The sequence below is a fragment of the Engystomops pustulosus genome, chromosome 6 (assembly GCF_040894005.1).
Source record: "Engystomops pustulosus chromosome 6, aEngPut4.maternal, whole genome shotgun sequence".
Taxonomy (NCBI): Eukaryota; Metazoa; Chordata; class Amphibia; order Anura; family Leptodactylidae; genus Engystomops; species Engystomops pustulosus.
The window spans coordinates 180,445,927-180,463,624 of NC_092416.1; the positions used below are offsets into that span (position 1 = coordinate 180,445,927).

Genomic DNA, 17,698 nt, shown 5'->3' on the forward strand with positions numbered 1-17,698 from the left:
GTCACTGTGTACATACATGACATTACTTATCCTGTACTGATCCTGAGTTACATCCTGTATTATACTGCAGAGCTGCACTCACTATTCTGCTGCTGGTGCAGTCACTGTACATACATGACATTACTTATCCTGTACTGATCCTGAGTTACATCCTGTATTATACCCCAGAGCTGCACTCACTATTCTGCTGCTGGTGCAGTCACTGTGTACATACATGACATTACTTATCCTGTACTGATCTTGAGTTACATCCTGTATTATACTCCAGAGCTGCACTCACTATTCTGCTGCTGGTGCAGTCACTGTGTACATACATGACATTACTTATCCTGTACTGATCCTGAGTTACATCCTGTATTATACCCCAGAGCTGCACTCACTATTCTGCTGCTGGTGCAGTCACTGTGTACATACATGACATTACTTATCCTGTACTGATCCTGAGTTACATCCTGTATTATACTCCAGAGCTGCACTCGCTATTCTGCTGCTGGAGCAGTCACTGTGTACATACATGACATTACTTATCCTGTACTGATCCTGAGTTACATCCTGTATTATACTCCAGAGCTGCACTCACTATTCTGCTGCTGGTGCAGTCACTGTGTACATACATGACATTACTTATCCTGTACTGATCCTGAGTTACATCCTGTATTATACCCCAGAGCTGCACTCACTATTCTGCTGCTGGTGCAGTCACTGTGTACATACATGACATTACTTATCCTGTACTGATCCTGAGTTACATCCTGTATTATACTGCAGAGCTGCACTCACTATTCTGCTGCTGGTGCAGTCACTGTTTACATACATGACATTACTTATCCTGTACTGATCCTGAGTTACATCCTGTATTATACCCCAGAGCTGTCCTCACTATTCTGCTGCTGGTGCAGTCACTGTGTACATACATGACATTACTTATCCTGTACTGATCCTGAGTTACATCCTGTATTATACCCAGAGCTGCACTCACTATTCTGCTGCTGGTGCAGTCACTGTGTACATACATGACATTACTTATCCTGTACTGATCCTGAGTTACATCTTGTATTATACCCCAGAGCTGCACTCACTATTCTGCTGCTGGTGCAGTCACTGTGTACATACATGACATTACTTATCCTGTACTGATCCTGAGTTACATCCTGTATTACACCCCAGAGCTGCACTCACTATTCTGCTGCTGGGGCAGTCACTGTGTACATACATGACATTACTTATCCTGTACTGATCCTGAGTTACATCCTGTATTATACTCCAGAGCTGCACTTACTATTCTGCTGCTGGTGCAGTCACTGTGTACATACATGACATTACTTATCCTGTACTGATCCTGAGTTACATCCTGTATTATACCCCAGAGCTGCACTCACTATTCTGCTGGTGCAGTCACTGTGTACATACATGACATTACTTATCCTGTACTGATCCTGAGTTACATCCTGTATTATACCCCAGAGCTGCACTCACTATTCTGCTGCTGGTGCAGTCACTGTGTACATACATGACATTACTTATCCTGTACTGATCCTGAGTTACATCCTGTATTATACCCCAGAGCTGCACTCACTATTCTGCTGCTGGTGCAGTCACTGTGTACATACATGACATTACTTATCCTGTACTGATCCTGAGTTACATCCTGTATTATACCCCAGAGCTGCACTCACTATTCTGCTGCTGGTGCAGTCACTGTGTACATACATGTTATTACAAGAATATAACTACTATAATATGGCCCCATGTATATAGGTATAGTATAATACCGCCCCCTATGTATACAAGTACAGTATACTAGTGCCTTATATACAGGCTTCCTCTATGTACATGTATGTACGGTAGTTCCCGCCTCTTTCCTCTCACAGTCGCTCTTTTGAGTCCTGTCAGGGTGGGAGGAGTTTTCCCGCCTTCTCGGGTGCGCGCACTGCTCCTTGGGGCCGCGCTTGTCTTCGGGATACCGGAAGTGAGTCGTGTACCGGAAGTGAGCGTCTCCCGGAGATCCTGCTCCCAGCTGATATGATGCGGCAGGTAACTGTGGTATCGGTGGGGGGGGGGGGTCTCGTAACTTTTAGGGGTCCTGGATAAGTCACGTGCTCTGTCGTTTGCGATCAGTGTTCAGAGTGGCTGGCTTTTAAAACTCCAAAGCAATACTGGGGGTTGTAGTTCTGCAGCGTTGCCCACCTGTTGTAGCGGAGCTGTCATGGCGGCCTGACAGGTCACGTGACTGTTGATCACTTTAGACTCATTTTTTGAGGTAAATTGTTTGGTGTCCTGTCTGCAGGTGTGAATGGTGACTGAGAAGTTTGAGCTGATGTTACAGTATAGGTTGTACAGTGATGGCCCTGTTACCAGTAACTGCCTGAGGCCACGATGGGAGTTGTAGTTTCTACTTTTTTTTTTAGGATTAATTAACCCATTGCCTCCCTATGGACCACACAGACTTTTGTTTTTGTCCCCCAAGTCCTAAGACTTTCTATATCTCCATATAAAGGCTTGGGTTTTGTGGGATTAGTATGACTTTTTAGTGACCCTCTTATTGTTCCCTTGGAAGGGGTTCTCACAGTTAATTTTATCCCCTGTAAGTGTCATAAGTGAGAAATAACTTTCACTCCCTTCCAGTTTGGGTACCCCCCCCCCCCTCTCATCCTTCTTGGTAACCCCTTGGGGCAGCCTGGTTCTGCTATCCTCATCCGGGTCTAGTTTAGTCAGGTGGGGGAAAATGAGAGTGTCGCTGGTCAATGTGATATCACACAAGGGGCGGTAATAAGCATTAGGTAAGCCACCCCCATACTTTGCTCCTGGGGACCCCAAAATGTGAATTGTAACTGTGGTATCAGGGACTTTCTAACTTTCAGTGGTCCTGGATAATAAGTTATAAGTAGATATATAAGCGGACCCGATGTTTGGGGGGGGTCAGCCGTCTGACCCAGAAATATTGGCAAGGTGGTCTGGCAAATTGACAACCCTAGCAACTAACCATAACCCCCTGGGAAATCAAAGCTATGGCAAGTTGCTAAGGCCGTGATCACCTGTTCCACTAGCGTTGCGTTCATAACGTTAGCGCACAGGGGGTAGGAATCGGCCCGATCGCAGATGCGTTTCCAGGGAAACCCATGCAATTGTTAGCCATCCACTGGTGTCTTGCATTTAAAGAAAACAAGACACTGGGTCTGGTTACCAATCACATGTGTTTCCCTGGAATCGCATATGTGATCGGGCCAAGTCCCTTCCCCCGCGCGCGAGCGTTGTGTCATGAATGCAGCACTAGTGGAACGTGTGACCGCGGCCTGGATCAGTTAGCCGAATTCACATCCGACCATCAAGTCCTCTGATCTCTAGTCATGGGACATCTCTGTTTCAGTCATTGTTCCTATTAAAAGGCTTTGGAAGCTTAAATCATGCCGGGGCTTGTCATTCTCCAGTGTCCACCTGTTGTATCTGAGCTGTCATGGTGGTTTGGGTGCTCATATGACCCTGCGAGGGCCTGCATTAAATCTCGGTGACCTTTGACATGTAGTAAGAGATGAGCAGACCAGAACGTTAGGTTTGGTGTCCTCTGTTTGGCAGCTCCACCACCATCTCGCAGATCACAGCCATGGCTGTGCAGTGTTTTTTTTAAATTTTTTTTTTCTTAGAACGATTAAACTTTTTGATCTCAACCATTTTCTTTTTATATATATATATATGATAAAAAAAATGAGAATTTACAGTGTAGGGTACTGCAGCGCATTCACTACAGGGCCAGCGGGGAAGAAACACGGATACAGATAGCTGAAGACCAAGGCTAGAAGCACATGACCATGAAAGTCTGTGAATCCTAGACCTTGTGCTGCCTGGATTTTATGGATCAACCATAGAGCTGAGGATGGGCCTCGTAGCATTATACGTTTATACGATGCAAGGAGTCCCATAATCTCCTCGAACAGCAGTGCCAAACGGTGGTCACTCCTTGGAATTCCATCTGCAATTCACAGACTGACCATATTGGGGGACATTTACATAAAGTGTCGGTGTCTGCATTGGCTTTGTTACCGACCTGCTCTGGGAAAGAAGATACACATTTAATATTGTGGAGCTGTGCAGATAAATTTCTGGCGCCGAGACTATTTTCTGTCCCTGGGACCAAAATCTGTCCCGAGCACCAGAAATGTGTCCAACAGTCCCTGCTAGACCAGTTTTCTTTTGGTCTACTTTCCGCCAGTTTTCAGCGCCCAAAAATGGCTGCGACACATATTAATTGTGTCTGAGTTTCCACTCCGCCAAAGCCACGCCCCTTTTCGGAGAAGAGTCGGAGCAGACGGAAAAATGCCCCATACACCTACTTGTCTGTCTGACCTGCAATGCAAGTGCCGCATGTGAACGCACCCCCTCCCCAAACAGAGAACTTATAGCTTTTTCCATCCCATGATCTTTACAGGACAGTAATGATGAGACGGAGGACGTTTCGCTGTTTGACGCCGATGAAGAAACTTCAAGGAGTTCCAGGAAGAAAAAGATAAGGTAAATCTCTATCTTACATGTGGCGCTGGTAGAAGACAATAGTGAATTCATTCTAGATAAAGGTTATTTGTTAGTTATGAAGATCCCATACACATTATCTCGTGTAACGTGTTGTCTGATGTACAAGCCGCATCTCTGTGGATGGTATGTAACAGATATTTACCACCAGAGAAAGCTGGGTCATGTCACAGTGCATTAAATTTATACCATGTTTGTCTTGGTTGTCATTGTAATATTTCCGTGTGTATTTGATCTTTATTTAACACTTGCTAGTTTTCTCCATCAGGCATCCCATTGCATCGTTTTTTCATCTATTTTTCCGAGTGAGCGCCATAATTGTCTATCTCCTGTGTGAACTCATCTCTAAGAGCTTCATCGCCTGCATGGTGACCATTATTCTGCTGCTGTCATGTGACTTCTGGGCAGTGAAGGTGAGTTAATATATACATGTAATGATAATCAGTTGTACATCCAGAAGCAACACATTGGGGTGGATTTAACAATGTGTCTCAGGTTCTGACAGTTTCTAGCTGGAAAACACTTGTCTTTTGCTGCGCCATGTTTATCACGGTCATGATGAATTCTGGTGCAGGATAAGACTGTCGGTTCCTACTTTAGATCTGCTTTTAGTTGGTCTAAATCCTGTGCCAGAATTTTGGGCGCACGGACGATTTCCCATAAGCCACGCCCCTTTCTCGCAAGGGTAATGCCCATTTTCCTGAAGGCCACGCCCCTTATTTGGACAAGTCGGAAAGCTGCCAAAAAAAGGTCTAAAAGTCTTGATTAATGTGGTGCAAGGCATTTTACACAGTGTTTTAGGCGCAAAACCACCAGAATTGTGGCGCAAGTGTGTTAATACATGCCCGCCCATAACCTCACTATGTATTACAGCTGCCTCGATTTGATTTCTTTCACCCGACCGTATATGGTGGCTGTTTGATAGTTGTACAGCCGCCATATAAGAGCACTGTGCACAGCTTGCTTCACCGTACCATGCTGTTGCCGGGAAAAAAGATGGAGCATTCTCTAGCTTTTGCCGTACAGACAGTCCAGCAGCACGCTTCCCCATGAAGAATGGAGGGGTGAGTAGCACTGCTCCACACCTCAAGCCGAACGTCTACGCTAAGGTCCTGGCTTGGGCGTAGCCTACGTTCGTGTTAAGTAAGCCCTCCACTGTGACTGTGGTAATCTTCTTATATTTATTATCCATGGCCTCCTTCCTTCTAAATTCAACTTTTAGATTTATGCTAATGAGCCATCAGGATTATGGGAGTTGTTACCATAGTCCCTCCATGCTGCAGCTTCACAGGCTGTTACACTATCTCACTCGCCCTCTCTGCTCCTTACAGGGACTTCACCCATCCCTCTGCCTGATCTAATCTCTTTGCAGCAGAGGCATTTCAGTACACAGAGTAACAGCTGGTGAATCTGCAGCACACAGGAGCTCTGCAGGAAGGCGGCCATGAATAACAAATATAAAAAGATTATCACAGTCACTGTGCCTGGATCTATGATATTCTGATGGTAGATTTCATTTAACTAAGAAATTCCTTTTAAGATCTCTGTTTGCTGGAAGTAAATTGAAACCTTCTTTTGAACATCTCAATGCTTACCTAGTATGTCTAGACAACTTTATGTGGCTGCTTGCCTCTTACAGCTAAACAATGGCTTCTATTGTCTGAGTTGTATGGCTCTACACTAGTAGTTTATTGTATAGTGTCTATGAAAGTAAGATGCATCATGGGATTGTGTAATCATCAATGTATCAACTACTTACCAGCTGTGAGAAGTATAAGGTTGAGATTTAGTAAATGTTCATGGAAGTAACAGAACTGTTGTATAGAGATAAGACGCTTGTTGCTTTACCCAGTGTCGCCAGTTGTGTAATGGAGATCTTCTTCTCTGCAGAACATCACAGGAAGGTTATTGGTGGGACTGCGATGGTGGAACCAAGTAGATGACGATGGGAAGAGTCATTGGGTGTATGAATCCAGGAAGGTAGGTGTGATATCCGGCAGGGGATACTGGGGAGTCGCTGCTGTGCTCCGGACTGTAACTATTAATGGAGTTTTATGCTTTTCAAGTCAGGAAAGAAAACCTCCTCTGATGCAGAGTCCCGGATCTTCTGGCTCGGCCTCATCTCCTGCCCCATCATTTGGGTTATCTTTGCCTTCAGCACTTTGTTTTCATTCAATGTGAAATGGCTGGTGAGTCGTGTTCTGGGTTTACAATGCTGCGTTGGTTGTAGATCACCACAAGATCACATCACAATGACTGTAACTGTTGTTGCCTTACTACACGAAATGATGCGACCACAACGTAGCAGTCATGAAAAATCACAGTTTATCTTGAATAAAGATTTACTGACATACACAGGCCCAATGATAGAGAATCCTGATATGTTGAATGTATCCGCCAGCATCATGTTCTCCTGGTGATTTGTAGCAAACCTCTGTGGGTCATAACTGCATCCTAGCAGCATTGATTGTTTAAAGTGACTATCACTTAATTTTACACCATCAAACTACTAACCCCCCTCATGTAGGGTATGAAATGTCCTTTCTAGATTCTCCTTCATGTAAAATCTCACCTGTTTACCTTCTCCATAATCAAATGAAAATAAGTAGAGAAGAGTCATATTTTGTTTGAGATGAGTCAAGTTTAGAGGCTGCAGAGGGAACGTCACTTCAGAAGCCCATATCATTGGTTCTGTATCTATAATAATATTATACTGGTGTCACATTAAAGATAAGAACCTTCTCTTTCGTAGGGTTGGGATTCTGTGAACTACAGAACCGGAGATACAGACAGATAAAGATATGGTAGATATGGTTGGAAATGTGAGCTGCAACTACTTGTATCTCTGGTTCCATAGGCCACAGATACACTGTAGGTTCCATAGGCCTAAAGAAAGTTTCCCCCTGCAGGCTGTAAACTTGACGCGTCTATTTTTTTATATATATATATTTTTTTTTAATTGGATAACCTTGTGAGATTTTACATAAGAGGTCATTCTAGAAAGGACCCTACTTGAGGGGCAGAATTCAGACCACAGACTTACACATTTATTAAAACATTTGCACCAGTTTTCTGTCTGACTTTGCACTAGAAAGAACGTGCAAAATTATTGTACATGTATTTTTAAAGTGTCTGCGCCAGTTTTGTGTTGCGGCTGCTCTGTGTCCAAGGAGACAGAAAAAATTCACGTAAAGTGGCTGTTACTGCTTAGACTGTGCACCACATTTATTACTGATGTGAACCACAATTCTGTATTTTTCACAATTCTGCAACATTAATAATGTCCCAAAAAATTGTGCACCCTTCCTGAGCAGTGGAGGGGACGCCGGATTCATGGAGAAAGTGCGCCAGTTTTGATTAATCTGGCGCCCTCCGCACACGCCACTGCAGATTAGTTTTGATATATGTGGGCATAGGTTTTTGTTTCTGCTGCAGAGGTACGTGGGGATAAGCCTAATTCAGTGCGGTAATCTGAGATGGTTACTCATTGGGTGCAAAATATTAACAAAACTTGTAATGGACGTGTTTCCACAGGCTGTGGTCATTATGGGAGTCACTCTTCAGGGTGCAAATCTCTATGGTTACATCAAATGTAAAGTGGGCACTCGCAAGAACCTGACCAGCATTGCCACCAGTTACTTGGGCAGCCAGTTCCTCAGACAGGTGAGTGGCGCTCCTCAGATGGGTGACACTGGCAGCATTACTCTCCGGGCTCATTCACACAAGTGTGTTTTATCCGTTCTTATTTCATGCATATTATTTTAGGGATAACCAATATGGGACAAAATCAATAGGCCCACTAAAAAATAGCAAAATACATCCACCAATTATACTGTACGGATGGATTTATTTAAAGAGCTTGTTCCAAGATTCGGGTTGCATACACACTTTCCTTTTTTTATTGCGTTTTGGATACATTTTCATTGCCCTTCTGAAACACATTGCATCATGCAAAACTCATGAGATTTGGTGAGAACACCTATGCTTTCACATATTGATATGATTTGCTCCAGCCATTGCTCTTGCAATTCGTTTCAAAACTTCAATTAACATGTGTGAGTGCACCCTCAGACTTATTCCCTATGTACATGATAGGGGATCACATGCTGATCAGGTGGGGGGTGGATTGCAGGGACCATCACAGTATGTGGGAACACTGTTCCTCTTGCACGAAATGAATGGGGCGACATGTTAAAGCAAGCGTCCTGATGCCTAATTCTTTATGGTACTACTGATGGCTCTACTGTGTAACCTGCTACTGGAGTGTGAAATTCACATTATTACCTTACAGACAAATATCAATCCATATCCCTCTATGTCCATTCCATTTTGTAACTTTTATACTAAAACTTTTCTTCTGCATTTTCAGACGTTTTCTAGGGAGGCGCAGGCGGAGACATAATCCTCCCCTAACCCCTGAGGTAATAGGATTTACTGGTGAGAAAACGAGGACGGTCCTTTCCTTTTTGGTTCCTTCCCATCACGATTTTTTGCTGCCGATTTCCTCCTTGGAACTATTATTTTTGATTTTTTTTTTTACTTGCTGTCACCTTGGGATATGTTGTGCTGGACGCTGACCTGGCAGAGAGATTTTTGGGATCACGATGGAGGAGGAGAAGGAACCTGTCATTGCTGAGGGCAGCGGTGACATCAGCTGCTGCGGGACACACTGTGCTTTTCTATTAAAGCAATACATTTATGATCTAAGAGAAACCAATGGGGCTGGTGTGTGGGAAACAGATGTAAATATCTATATATAAACATGTTCTAAAGACAATTTTATGAGAATAAATTAAGCATTGCTTAGGTGTGTTGATGATTGCTTGATGCAAATTTGCTACCAAATATAATTGACTTTGTTCTTCTTTTACAGATATGAGGACTTTCTTATTGTATTTATAGTGGTTTTTCAGGACGGTTATGTCATTGGCATAAACTTTTCCGGACTGCAGGAAGCAGGCTGTAGTACACAACCACTTATACCTGCTATGTAATGAGGCCCATAGCAAAGCTCACCCTATAGATGCAGGTATTCGCTATTGTGGAGGTCCTGCCCTGCATCATACACACAGCTCATTGGCCCAGGTATATCAAAACGGAGTCAAAAAAATGCCTTCTTGCAGCCTTTTTCATATATATATATATAGGAAAAAGGAAAATGGCAGCACTCCAAAAATTGTGAAGAAAAAAGTACCGATTTATTCAGACATGTGCCAAATAGCTACGTTTCGGCTCCTATGGCCTGGAGCCTTCCTCAAGCAAAGGTGCATACACAGGTGTGCGGTATAAATACAATATACAAAGGAAGTGACATCAGTATAAACAAATTGTCATGTGACATAAACAATACATATTGTACCACAGTATATACAATGATATTTCGCAAGATCTAGTGCAGGAATACTAAATATAAAGTGCAGAAGTGCATAGATATAATCTCTAGATCAGGGGCTCACCTAAGGATCAGCTGTAGCCGGATCAAAGTATCGCGGCGTACCACGGAGTCTAGTGCGCATGCGCACAGTCAGCTGACTGTGCGTGCACAGGATTATGGGTAATGGGGAGATCACATGATCGGAGCAACACGCCCATTAGGTACTGCTGCCGATAACGCCATTTTGGTTAAGGGAGGACAGGATGTGTCCATAGAGATATATGAACAAACTGAGGGAAACCTATTGGCTTTAAGCATAATAGCTAATGTCGGTGCACCGTTCTCCCAGAGCCACAAGTACAGGTACCGGAGCAGTGTCATCCTTATTACAGGATGGTCACATGCACGGTTACTGACCCATTAACGAGCGGTCCAAGCCGGGCGGAACCCAGCGGGTGCTCGTTTCGGGTCTATCACTGTACCTATAGTGGTCCTCTAATCGGAACATTTTGCACCTATCGAATAGACAATAAAAAGAACACAGAAGTCCTCCTAGTGGCATCGGGCAGGTACTACTCCCCATCATACTATAATAAAGGCATATGGAAGAACGGTATATCTGATCCTTAAGGTGATGTCGCGTTGATCAATTCTTCAACGTGAGCGTGCGTGAAGTGTGGTGCTAGTGATCTATATAGAAAAAGAGAAATAAGAATTAACAGGCTTGTAACACAAAAAATATTTACATAATAATTTACAATTTGCACCAATGTTACTCAGAATGTGATAGTCGGTCATGATCCCACAACTCTCACGGGGATGCCCATTATTAAGTCACATCAATGGTTCTAAATTCTACATTTAGGCCCTTGGGTTTCAACGTGTCAAGTCTATATATCCACTCCAATTCTTTCCGATGCAGAGTGCGGATCCTGTCTCCTCCCAATCTATGTGGTGGGACATGGTCTATTATGCGCACCCTCAATTGGAACTCTTTGTGTTTAGCCTCAACAAAGTGTTTTGCTACTGGTAGGTCCGTCCTCTTGTCTCTGATGGATTGTCTATGGTTGTTAAGTCTCGTCTTGAGTTCCGTGCTTGTCTCACCGACATACCATAGTCCACACGGACACTCCAAAAGATAAATTACATAAGAAGAACTGCACGTCAGATAATGTCTAATGGAGTATTCCTTATTGGAACGTCTATCTGTGAATTTGTGCCCTTTCACAAGTCTTAAAATTTACGCAATTGAGGCATGGAAAACAGCCCAGTTTTCTGGATGATAAAAATGACTGTACACTTTTTTTTATCAGTACCGATGTCTGATCTTACTAGTGTATCTTTAAGGTTCCGAACCCGTCTATATGCAAATAGAGGGGGGGTCTGGAAGCAGGCTGTGTTTGTCAGTCCGTTTTTTAGAATTGGCCAGTGTTTTCTGATTATGTTGGAAATATCATTACTGGACTCGTTATAGGTAGACACAAAGGTAGGTCTGTCTCCAGTTTTTTTTAGTGGATTGTTGAGGACGAGCCCCCTTTACAGGAACGGTTGGACAATATGGAATCCAAATTCCGAGACAGGGGTTACCCTAAACACGTTTTGACTAAACATAGAGACAGGGTGACAGCCCTGGACAGAAAGGATATATTGAATAAAAAACCACTAAAAAAAACTGGAGACAGACTTACCTTTGTGTCTACCTATAACGAGTCCAGTAATGATATTTCTAACATAATCAGAAAACACTGGCCAATTCTAAAAAACGGACTGACAAACACAGCCTGCTTCCAGACCCCCCCTCTATTTGCATATAGACGGGTTCGGAACCTTAAAGATACACTAGTAAGATCAGACATCGGTACTGATAAAAAAAAGTGTACAGTCATTTTTATCATCCAGAAAACTGGGCTGTTTTCCATGCCTCAATTGTGTAAATTTTAAGACTATTGTGAAAGGGCACAAATTCACAGATAGACGTTCCAATAAGGAATACTCCATTAGACATTATCTGACGTGCAGTTCTTCTTATGTAATTTATCTTTTGGAGTGTCCGTGTGGACTATGGTATGTCGGTGAGACAAGCACGGAACTCAAGACGAGACTTAACAACCATAGACAATCCATCAGAGACAAGAGGACGGACCTACCAGTAGCAAAACACTTTGTTGAGGCTAAACACAAAGAGTTCCAATTGAGGGTGCGCATAATAGACCATGTCCCACCACATAGATTGGGAGGAGACAGGATCCGCACTCTGCATCGGAAAGAATTGGAGTGGATATATAGACTTGACACGTTGAAACCCAAGGGCCTAAATGTAGAATTTAGAACCATTGATGTGACTTAATAATGGGCATCCCCGTGAGAGTTGTGGGATCATGACCGACTATCACATTCTGAGTAACATTGGTGCAAATTGTAAATTATTATGTAAATATTTTTTGTGTTACAAGCCTGTTAATTCTTATTTCTCTTTTTCTATATAGATCACTAGCACCACACTTCACGCACGCTCACGTTGAAGAATTGATCAACGCGACATCACCTTAAGGATCAGATATACCGTTCTTCCATATGCCTTTATTATAGTATGATGGGGAGTAGTACCTGCCCGATGCCACTAGGAGGACTTCTGTGTTCTTTTTATTGTCTATTCGATAGGTGCAAAATGTTCCGATTAGAGGACCACTATAGGTACAGTGATAGACCCGAAACGAGCACCCGCTGGGTTCCGCCCGGCTTGGACCGCTCGTTAATGGGTCAGTAACCGTGCATGTGACCATCCTGTAATAAGGATGACACTGCTCCGGTACCTGTACTTGTGGCTCTGGGAGAACGGTGCACCGACATTAGCTATTATGCTTAAAGCCAATAGGTTTCCCTCAGTTTGTTCATATATCTCTATGGACACATCCTGTCCTCCCTTAACCAAAATGGCGTTATCGGCAGCAGTACCTAATGGGCGTGTTGCTCCGATCATGTGATCTCCCCATTACCCATAATCCTGTGCACGCACAGTCAGCTGACTGTGCGCATGCGCACTAGACTCCGTGGTACGCCGCGATACTTTGATCCGGCTACAGCTGATCCTTAGATGAGCCCCTGATCTAGAGATTATATCTATGCACTTCTGCACTTTATATTTAGTATTCCTGCACTAGATCTTGCGAAATATCATTGTATATACTGTGGTACAATATGTATTGTTTATGTCACATGACAATTTGTTTATACTGATGTCACTTCCTTTGTATATTGTATTTATACCGCACACCTGTGTATGCACCTTTGCTTGAGGAAGGCTCCAGGCCATAGGAGCCGAAACGTAGCTATTTGGCACATGTCTGAATAAATCGGTACTTTTTTCTTCACAATTTTTGGAGTGCTGCCATTTTCCTTTTTCCTACGATTGAGAGGGACTCGTGGTCGTCGTCCTGGGATGTGCACCCAACCTATATTCTCTATACTGAGTGCTGCTACAACACTTTTTGTGTTTTTTATATATATATATATCTGGGCCATTGATGTTTTATACTGCATCACCCTTGTGGCGCTGCTATAAAAGAGCACCTATTGTTAGGTTTCCTCACAGATTTTAGCTGGTCATTGAGGGTTAGAGTGAGGGGAGGCCTATGTAACCGGTAGGTGGTGATCCCTTTCGACCTACATAACTATTACTGTAATTCTAGAGCTTTCTTGTATAAAACTGGTTTATACTACTAGTAGGTCATTAATATGTGACTGTGGGGGAGTTATAACATGGTCACTACTTGGCTGAATACAGTGGATGCTGTGAGAAGAGAAAGCGTTATCCGTGGTGTAGCGTGGTGGTCCTTACAGGCACAGTTTCCTTTCATTGATGGCAGGGGCTGCAGTGACCCAGGATGGTTGCAGAACAAAAGATGGGCTGACTACTTCCAGCAAAGTGTAAATTAGCAGGTAATGGGTCGCTCCCCACCTGATCACCTAATAATGACTAATATTTTTGGGATGGAAACACCTTGTATATCTAAGGCTGCATGCACAGTAACGTGTGCTCCATAGAGATACATGGCACACGGCGCCTTAATACATGGGACAAGATGGGATAAGATAGGACTGGTATAGTGCTGCATGTATGCTGCACCGTATTGCTCCGTGCACCCATCGCGGGGCCTATGGGGGACATGTACGTCCCCCAACGGTTGTGTGAAACTAGTCTAAGATGGTATGTAGAGGTATATATATGTATATTGAGCACCCCCAGCTGTATATATAATATGGCCCTTATCACACGCATCGCTAGTCACACACTTGTTTATCTCCAGAACCCGTGAAGCGTGTCAGCCAAACCCGAGAGACCACAGAAATGAGAGGAATGTGTCTGCAGACCGCAGGGTAGAAGCCGCCCATGCCAGGAGGATTCAACCCAATGTAGGCCCGTCACTGGCTGCAAGCACCAGCCCAGGACAGCATAGGGATTATACCCGAATGTAAGTGGCTCCTAAATGTCTTTTATGCCACCACAGCTATGTCATAGATCTTGTGCATGCATTTCTCATATCTAAGATCACACTACAGGTTGTGCGTCTCCATATCTAAACAAGAAGGTAAGAAACAAGAGAAATTCAGCTGCACCAGTACATGAAAAGTGGTATCAACAATTTAAAAAAATGGTGTCACGCCAAAAATAGTGAAGCAACACGGTTACTTTGCACTCTGGGAATGAAGTAACCCTGTTTGGTCACGGTTTTTGGTGTGCAGAGATTGTGAGTTTGAAGCTACATACTGCAGATGGCTGAAAAGCTTGTATACAGGAGCTAAGGAGTAATCTGCAAAATGTGGAGCCACTGGTCTTTTATACAAGGATTTATTTACATAATTCTGGAAAACTCAGTGAAATTCCCCAAATCCAGCTGCCGTCTGCTTTATTACCACTAGAGGGAGCTCTGCCATCTGCCCTGATCTATGTCACTCACAGTATAAAGCTGAAGTATTAAAATCTCGATAACTATAGTAAATCTATATTTCTATAGCGCCATCATATTCTTCAGCGCTGTACAGATCATGGGGGACATATAAAGACAAAATAAGACATTACAGAGCAATAACATTGTCCTATATAACAATAGGAATGAGGGCGCTGTCCGTTAGGGAACACCTAAATAACTGTATTAACATAGAGAAAAGCTTAGTCGGTGTTCACACGTTAAGTGGAGCTTGAACAACTCCTTGACCAATCTGGATAGTCCATAGCAATGTACAATTTTTAAAGTGCAGCACCACACCTGGTCACAGGCCATGTGTGGTATTACACCTTGGCCTCAATCACTACATAGAGCTGTGATTCCAGGCAGTAGCCAACTAGCCATGGTTTTCTAAGTTTTGGGGACCTCTAATCCACACTGGAATCTACTCTGCACTGATACATTGCAACAAATTTTCAAGATGTGGGTAGGGGGAGATTGCTGGTGCTGCAGCAGAGTTTAGGTTACAACAAGTTATCTAGGCTTGTGATAAGCTGTAACAAACCCTCAGCTGTGAGACTTTTAGATCGGATGTAAACACAAATATTCTGTATATACGAGGATTTACTTTACAAATCCCTATAGCATTGGGCGAGGGTCCAATATCATATACTTCTGCCATCAGCTCAGATATAGGTACTGCAGTCTCTTTATACCTGACCAAGCACAGCGCTGCACATTGTGTAGTGACTGGGCTTGGTATTGCAGCTCATCTCCATTCACCGATGGATGTGACATCACAGGCTTGTGAACCAGCAGTGGCCAGGTGTCAGGTAATTCTTATATTCATATAATAAATATATATCTCCTAATAGTTAGAATATAACCTAGTATTCATCCTCTACTCCAAGTCTTATGCACATGAGACTGATGATGTCAGGACTGGAGTGCATCAGGTTCTGAATGCATTACCCTTCATGGCCAGCAGGGGGCGCCACAGACCATGTCTCCTGACCCCTTTGAGGGCGGCTCCTCATAGTATAGCCCTTCATTCATTAACAGTTTGTGAGACAGGAAAGTTGGGAGTGTTGTGTGAGATGATAGTGTAAGATGTCCCTGCACCTGCTCAGCGAGCATGTCACCAATATGACCCCCGGCTGCAGAACATCGCAGCTACAAGCTGCATCCCAGCTGCTCGTACACATTAGAAAGCACACTCCCATAAGCCAAGTATGCATGTCCATGATATTAGTGAGGACGGACTCGCACACAATGAAAAGTTCTGCAGCTTTCTAATATACAGGCGGTCCCCTAACTAAACACCCGACTTACTGACGACCCCTAGTTACAGACGGATCTCTGGATGTTGGTAATTTACTTTATTTTAGCCCCAGGCTACAATGATCAGCTGTAACAGTTATCAGAGGTGTCTGTAATGAAGCTTTATTGTTACTCCTGGTTCTTATGACAACCCAACATTTTTAAAATCTAATTGTCACAGAGACCAAAAAAGTTCTGTCTGGGGTTACAATTATAAAATATGCAGTTCCGACTTACATACAAATTCAACTTGAGAACAAACATACAGAACCTATCATGTACGTAACCCAGGACTGCTTGTACTTACTAAAGTTGTCAACATTTTTAAGATCTCTGCTTGCTGACAGTTCTTTCTCAGAAAACCTTGTACAGACATAATTTGTCAACTGTAATTATTGTAAATGATTGTTCATTCCACTCTATTAGATAAAATGTAGCAAACAACAAAACTTCTATTCTAACAAACCCTCAGCAGTCAGTATTTATTCTGCAGTGTGGACTCCTGACTGATACATTGTAACAAACTATCAAGACTATATAATATTGCAACTGTAACAACCCCTTGGCAGTGGCGGGGAGGGCCTTCTGGCTGTCAGTTTGTGGTTGAAGCTTTAGAGTGTAAGCTGTGTGGTACAAAATCCAACAATGCAGCACAGTTGTCTATAGGTCCACTATGTCTATATGTCAGGTATACATTTTTATAGAGCGTTGTCACAGCCCCGCCCCTTTCCCCTGTACTTCTTTATAATTGTAGTCAATGGTGCTGTCTCCTATCTATGGGCCCCTGGGGTCAGTAGAGGCGTCTAGGTCCCCCACAGCGCACAGGCCAGGATTCTCATTATCCTCAGCATTCCTCTTCTTGCTGGACAGGACAACGAATTACACACACAGATCCACAAGTCTTCCAAGAGAATGACTTCATTCTGAGCTCGACTCACTTTCCCATGTCACCGGATCGACCGTCCCGCCAATGTGAGGGAAGAAAAAACCTTCTATCTTATCCCCCAGAAGCATGTCACGGCTGATTGTATAGGCACCACATGTATTGCAGCATCAATACCCTGTCCCCAAGTGTCAGCGCGTCCCTGTCCTGTCCCCAAGTGTCTGCGTGTCCCTGTCCTGTCCCCAAGTGTCTGCGTGTCCCTGTCCTGTCCCCAAGTGTCTGCGTGTCCCTGTCCTGTCCCCAAGTGTCTGCGTGTCCCTGTCCTGTCCCCAAGTGTCAGCGTGTCCCTGTCCTGTCCCCCCAAGTGTCAGCGTGTCCCTGTCCTGTCCCCCCAAGTGTCAGCGTGTCCCCGTCCTGTCCCCCCAAGTGTCGGCGCGCCCCCGTCCTGTCCCCCCAAGTGTCGGCGCGCCCCCGTCCTGTCCCCCCAAGTGTCGGCGCGCCCCCGTCCTGTCCCCCCAAGTGTCGGCGCGCCCCCGTCCTGTCCCCCAAGTGTCGGCGCGCCCCCGTCCTGTCCCCCAAGTGTCGGCGCGCCCCCGTCCTGTCCCCCAAGTGTCGGCGCGCCCCCGTCCTGTCCCCCAAGTGTCGGCGCGC

At 44.2% G+C, this 17,698-nt stretch overlaps 1 protein-coding gene across 2 annotated transcripts; it reads left to right on the forward strand.

Annotated features, from left to right (window-relative positions):
* Positions 1 to 1,882: 1,882 nt before the first annotated feature.
* Positions 1,883 to 9,330, forward strand: LOC140065123 (Golgi apparatus membrane protein TVP23 homolog B-like). Of its 2 annotated transcripts, none has more exons than XM_072112644.1 (7): positions 1,883 to 2,034; positions 4,424 to 4,506; positions 4,793 to 4,937; positions 6,415 to 6,504; positions 6,591 to 6,713; positions 8,059 to 8,187; positions 8,894 to 9,330. In XM_072112644.1, exons 1-7 carry the CDS (start codon positions 2,023 to 2,025, stop codon positions 8,924 to 8,926), a joined length of 615 nt encoding a protein of 204 aa, XP_071968745.1. In that variant the 5' UTR covers positions 1,883 to 2,022; the 3' UTR covers positions 8,927 to 9,330. The 2 variants fall into 2 exon arrangements, with proteins under 2 accessions (XP_071968745.1, XP_071968746.1); XM_072112645.1 differs by lacking the exon at positions 1,883 to 2,034 and adding an exon at positions 2,120 to 2,260.
* The last annotated feature ends 8,368 nt before the right edge of the window (positions 9,331 to 17,698 follow it).

Excerpts from the sequence above, each read along its gene's own strand:
- LOC140065123 (XM_072112644.1), top strand. Across the intron at positions 4,507-4,792 it reads TCCAGGAAGAAAAAGATAAG|GCATCCCATTGCATCGTTTT; the intron begins GTAAATCTCTAT and ends TTTCTCCATCAG. Across the intron at positions 8,188-8,893 it reads GCAGCCAGTTCCTCAGACAG|ACGTTTTCTAGGGAGGCGCA; the intron begins GTGAGTGGCGCT and ends CTGCATTTTCAG.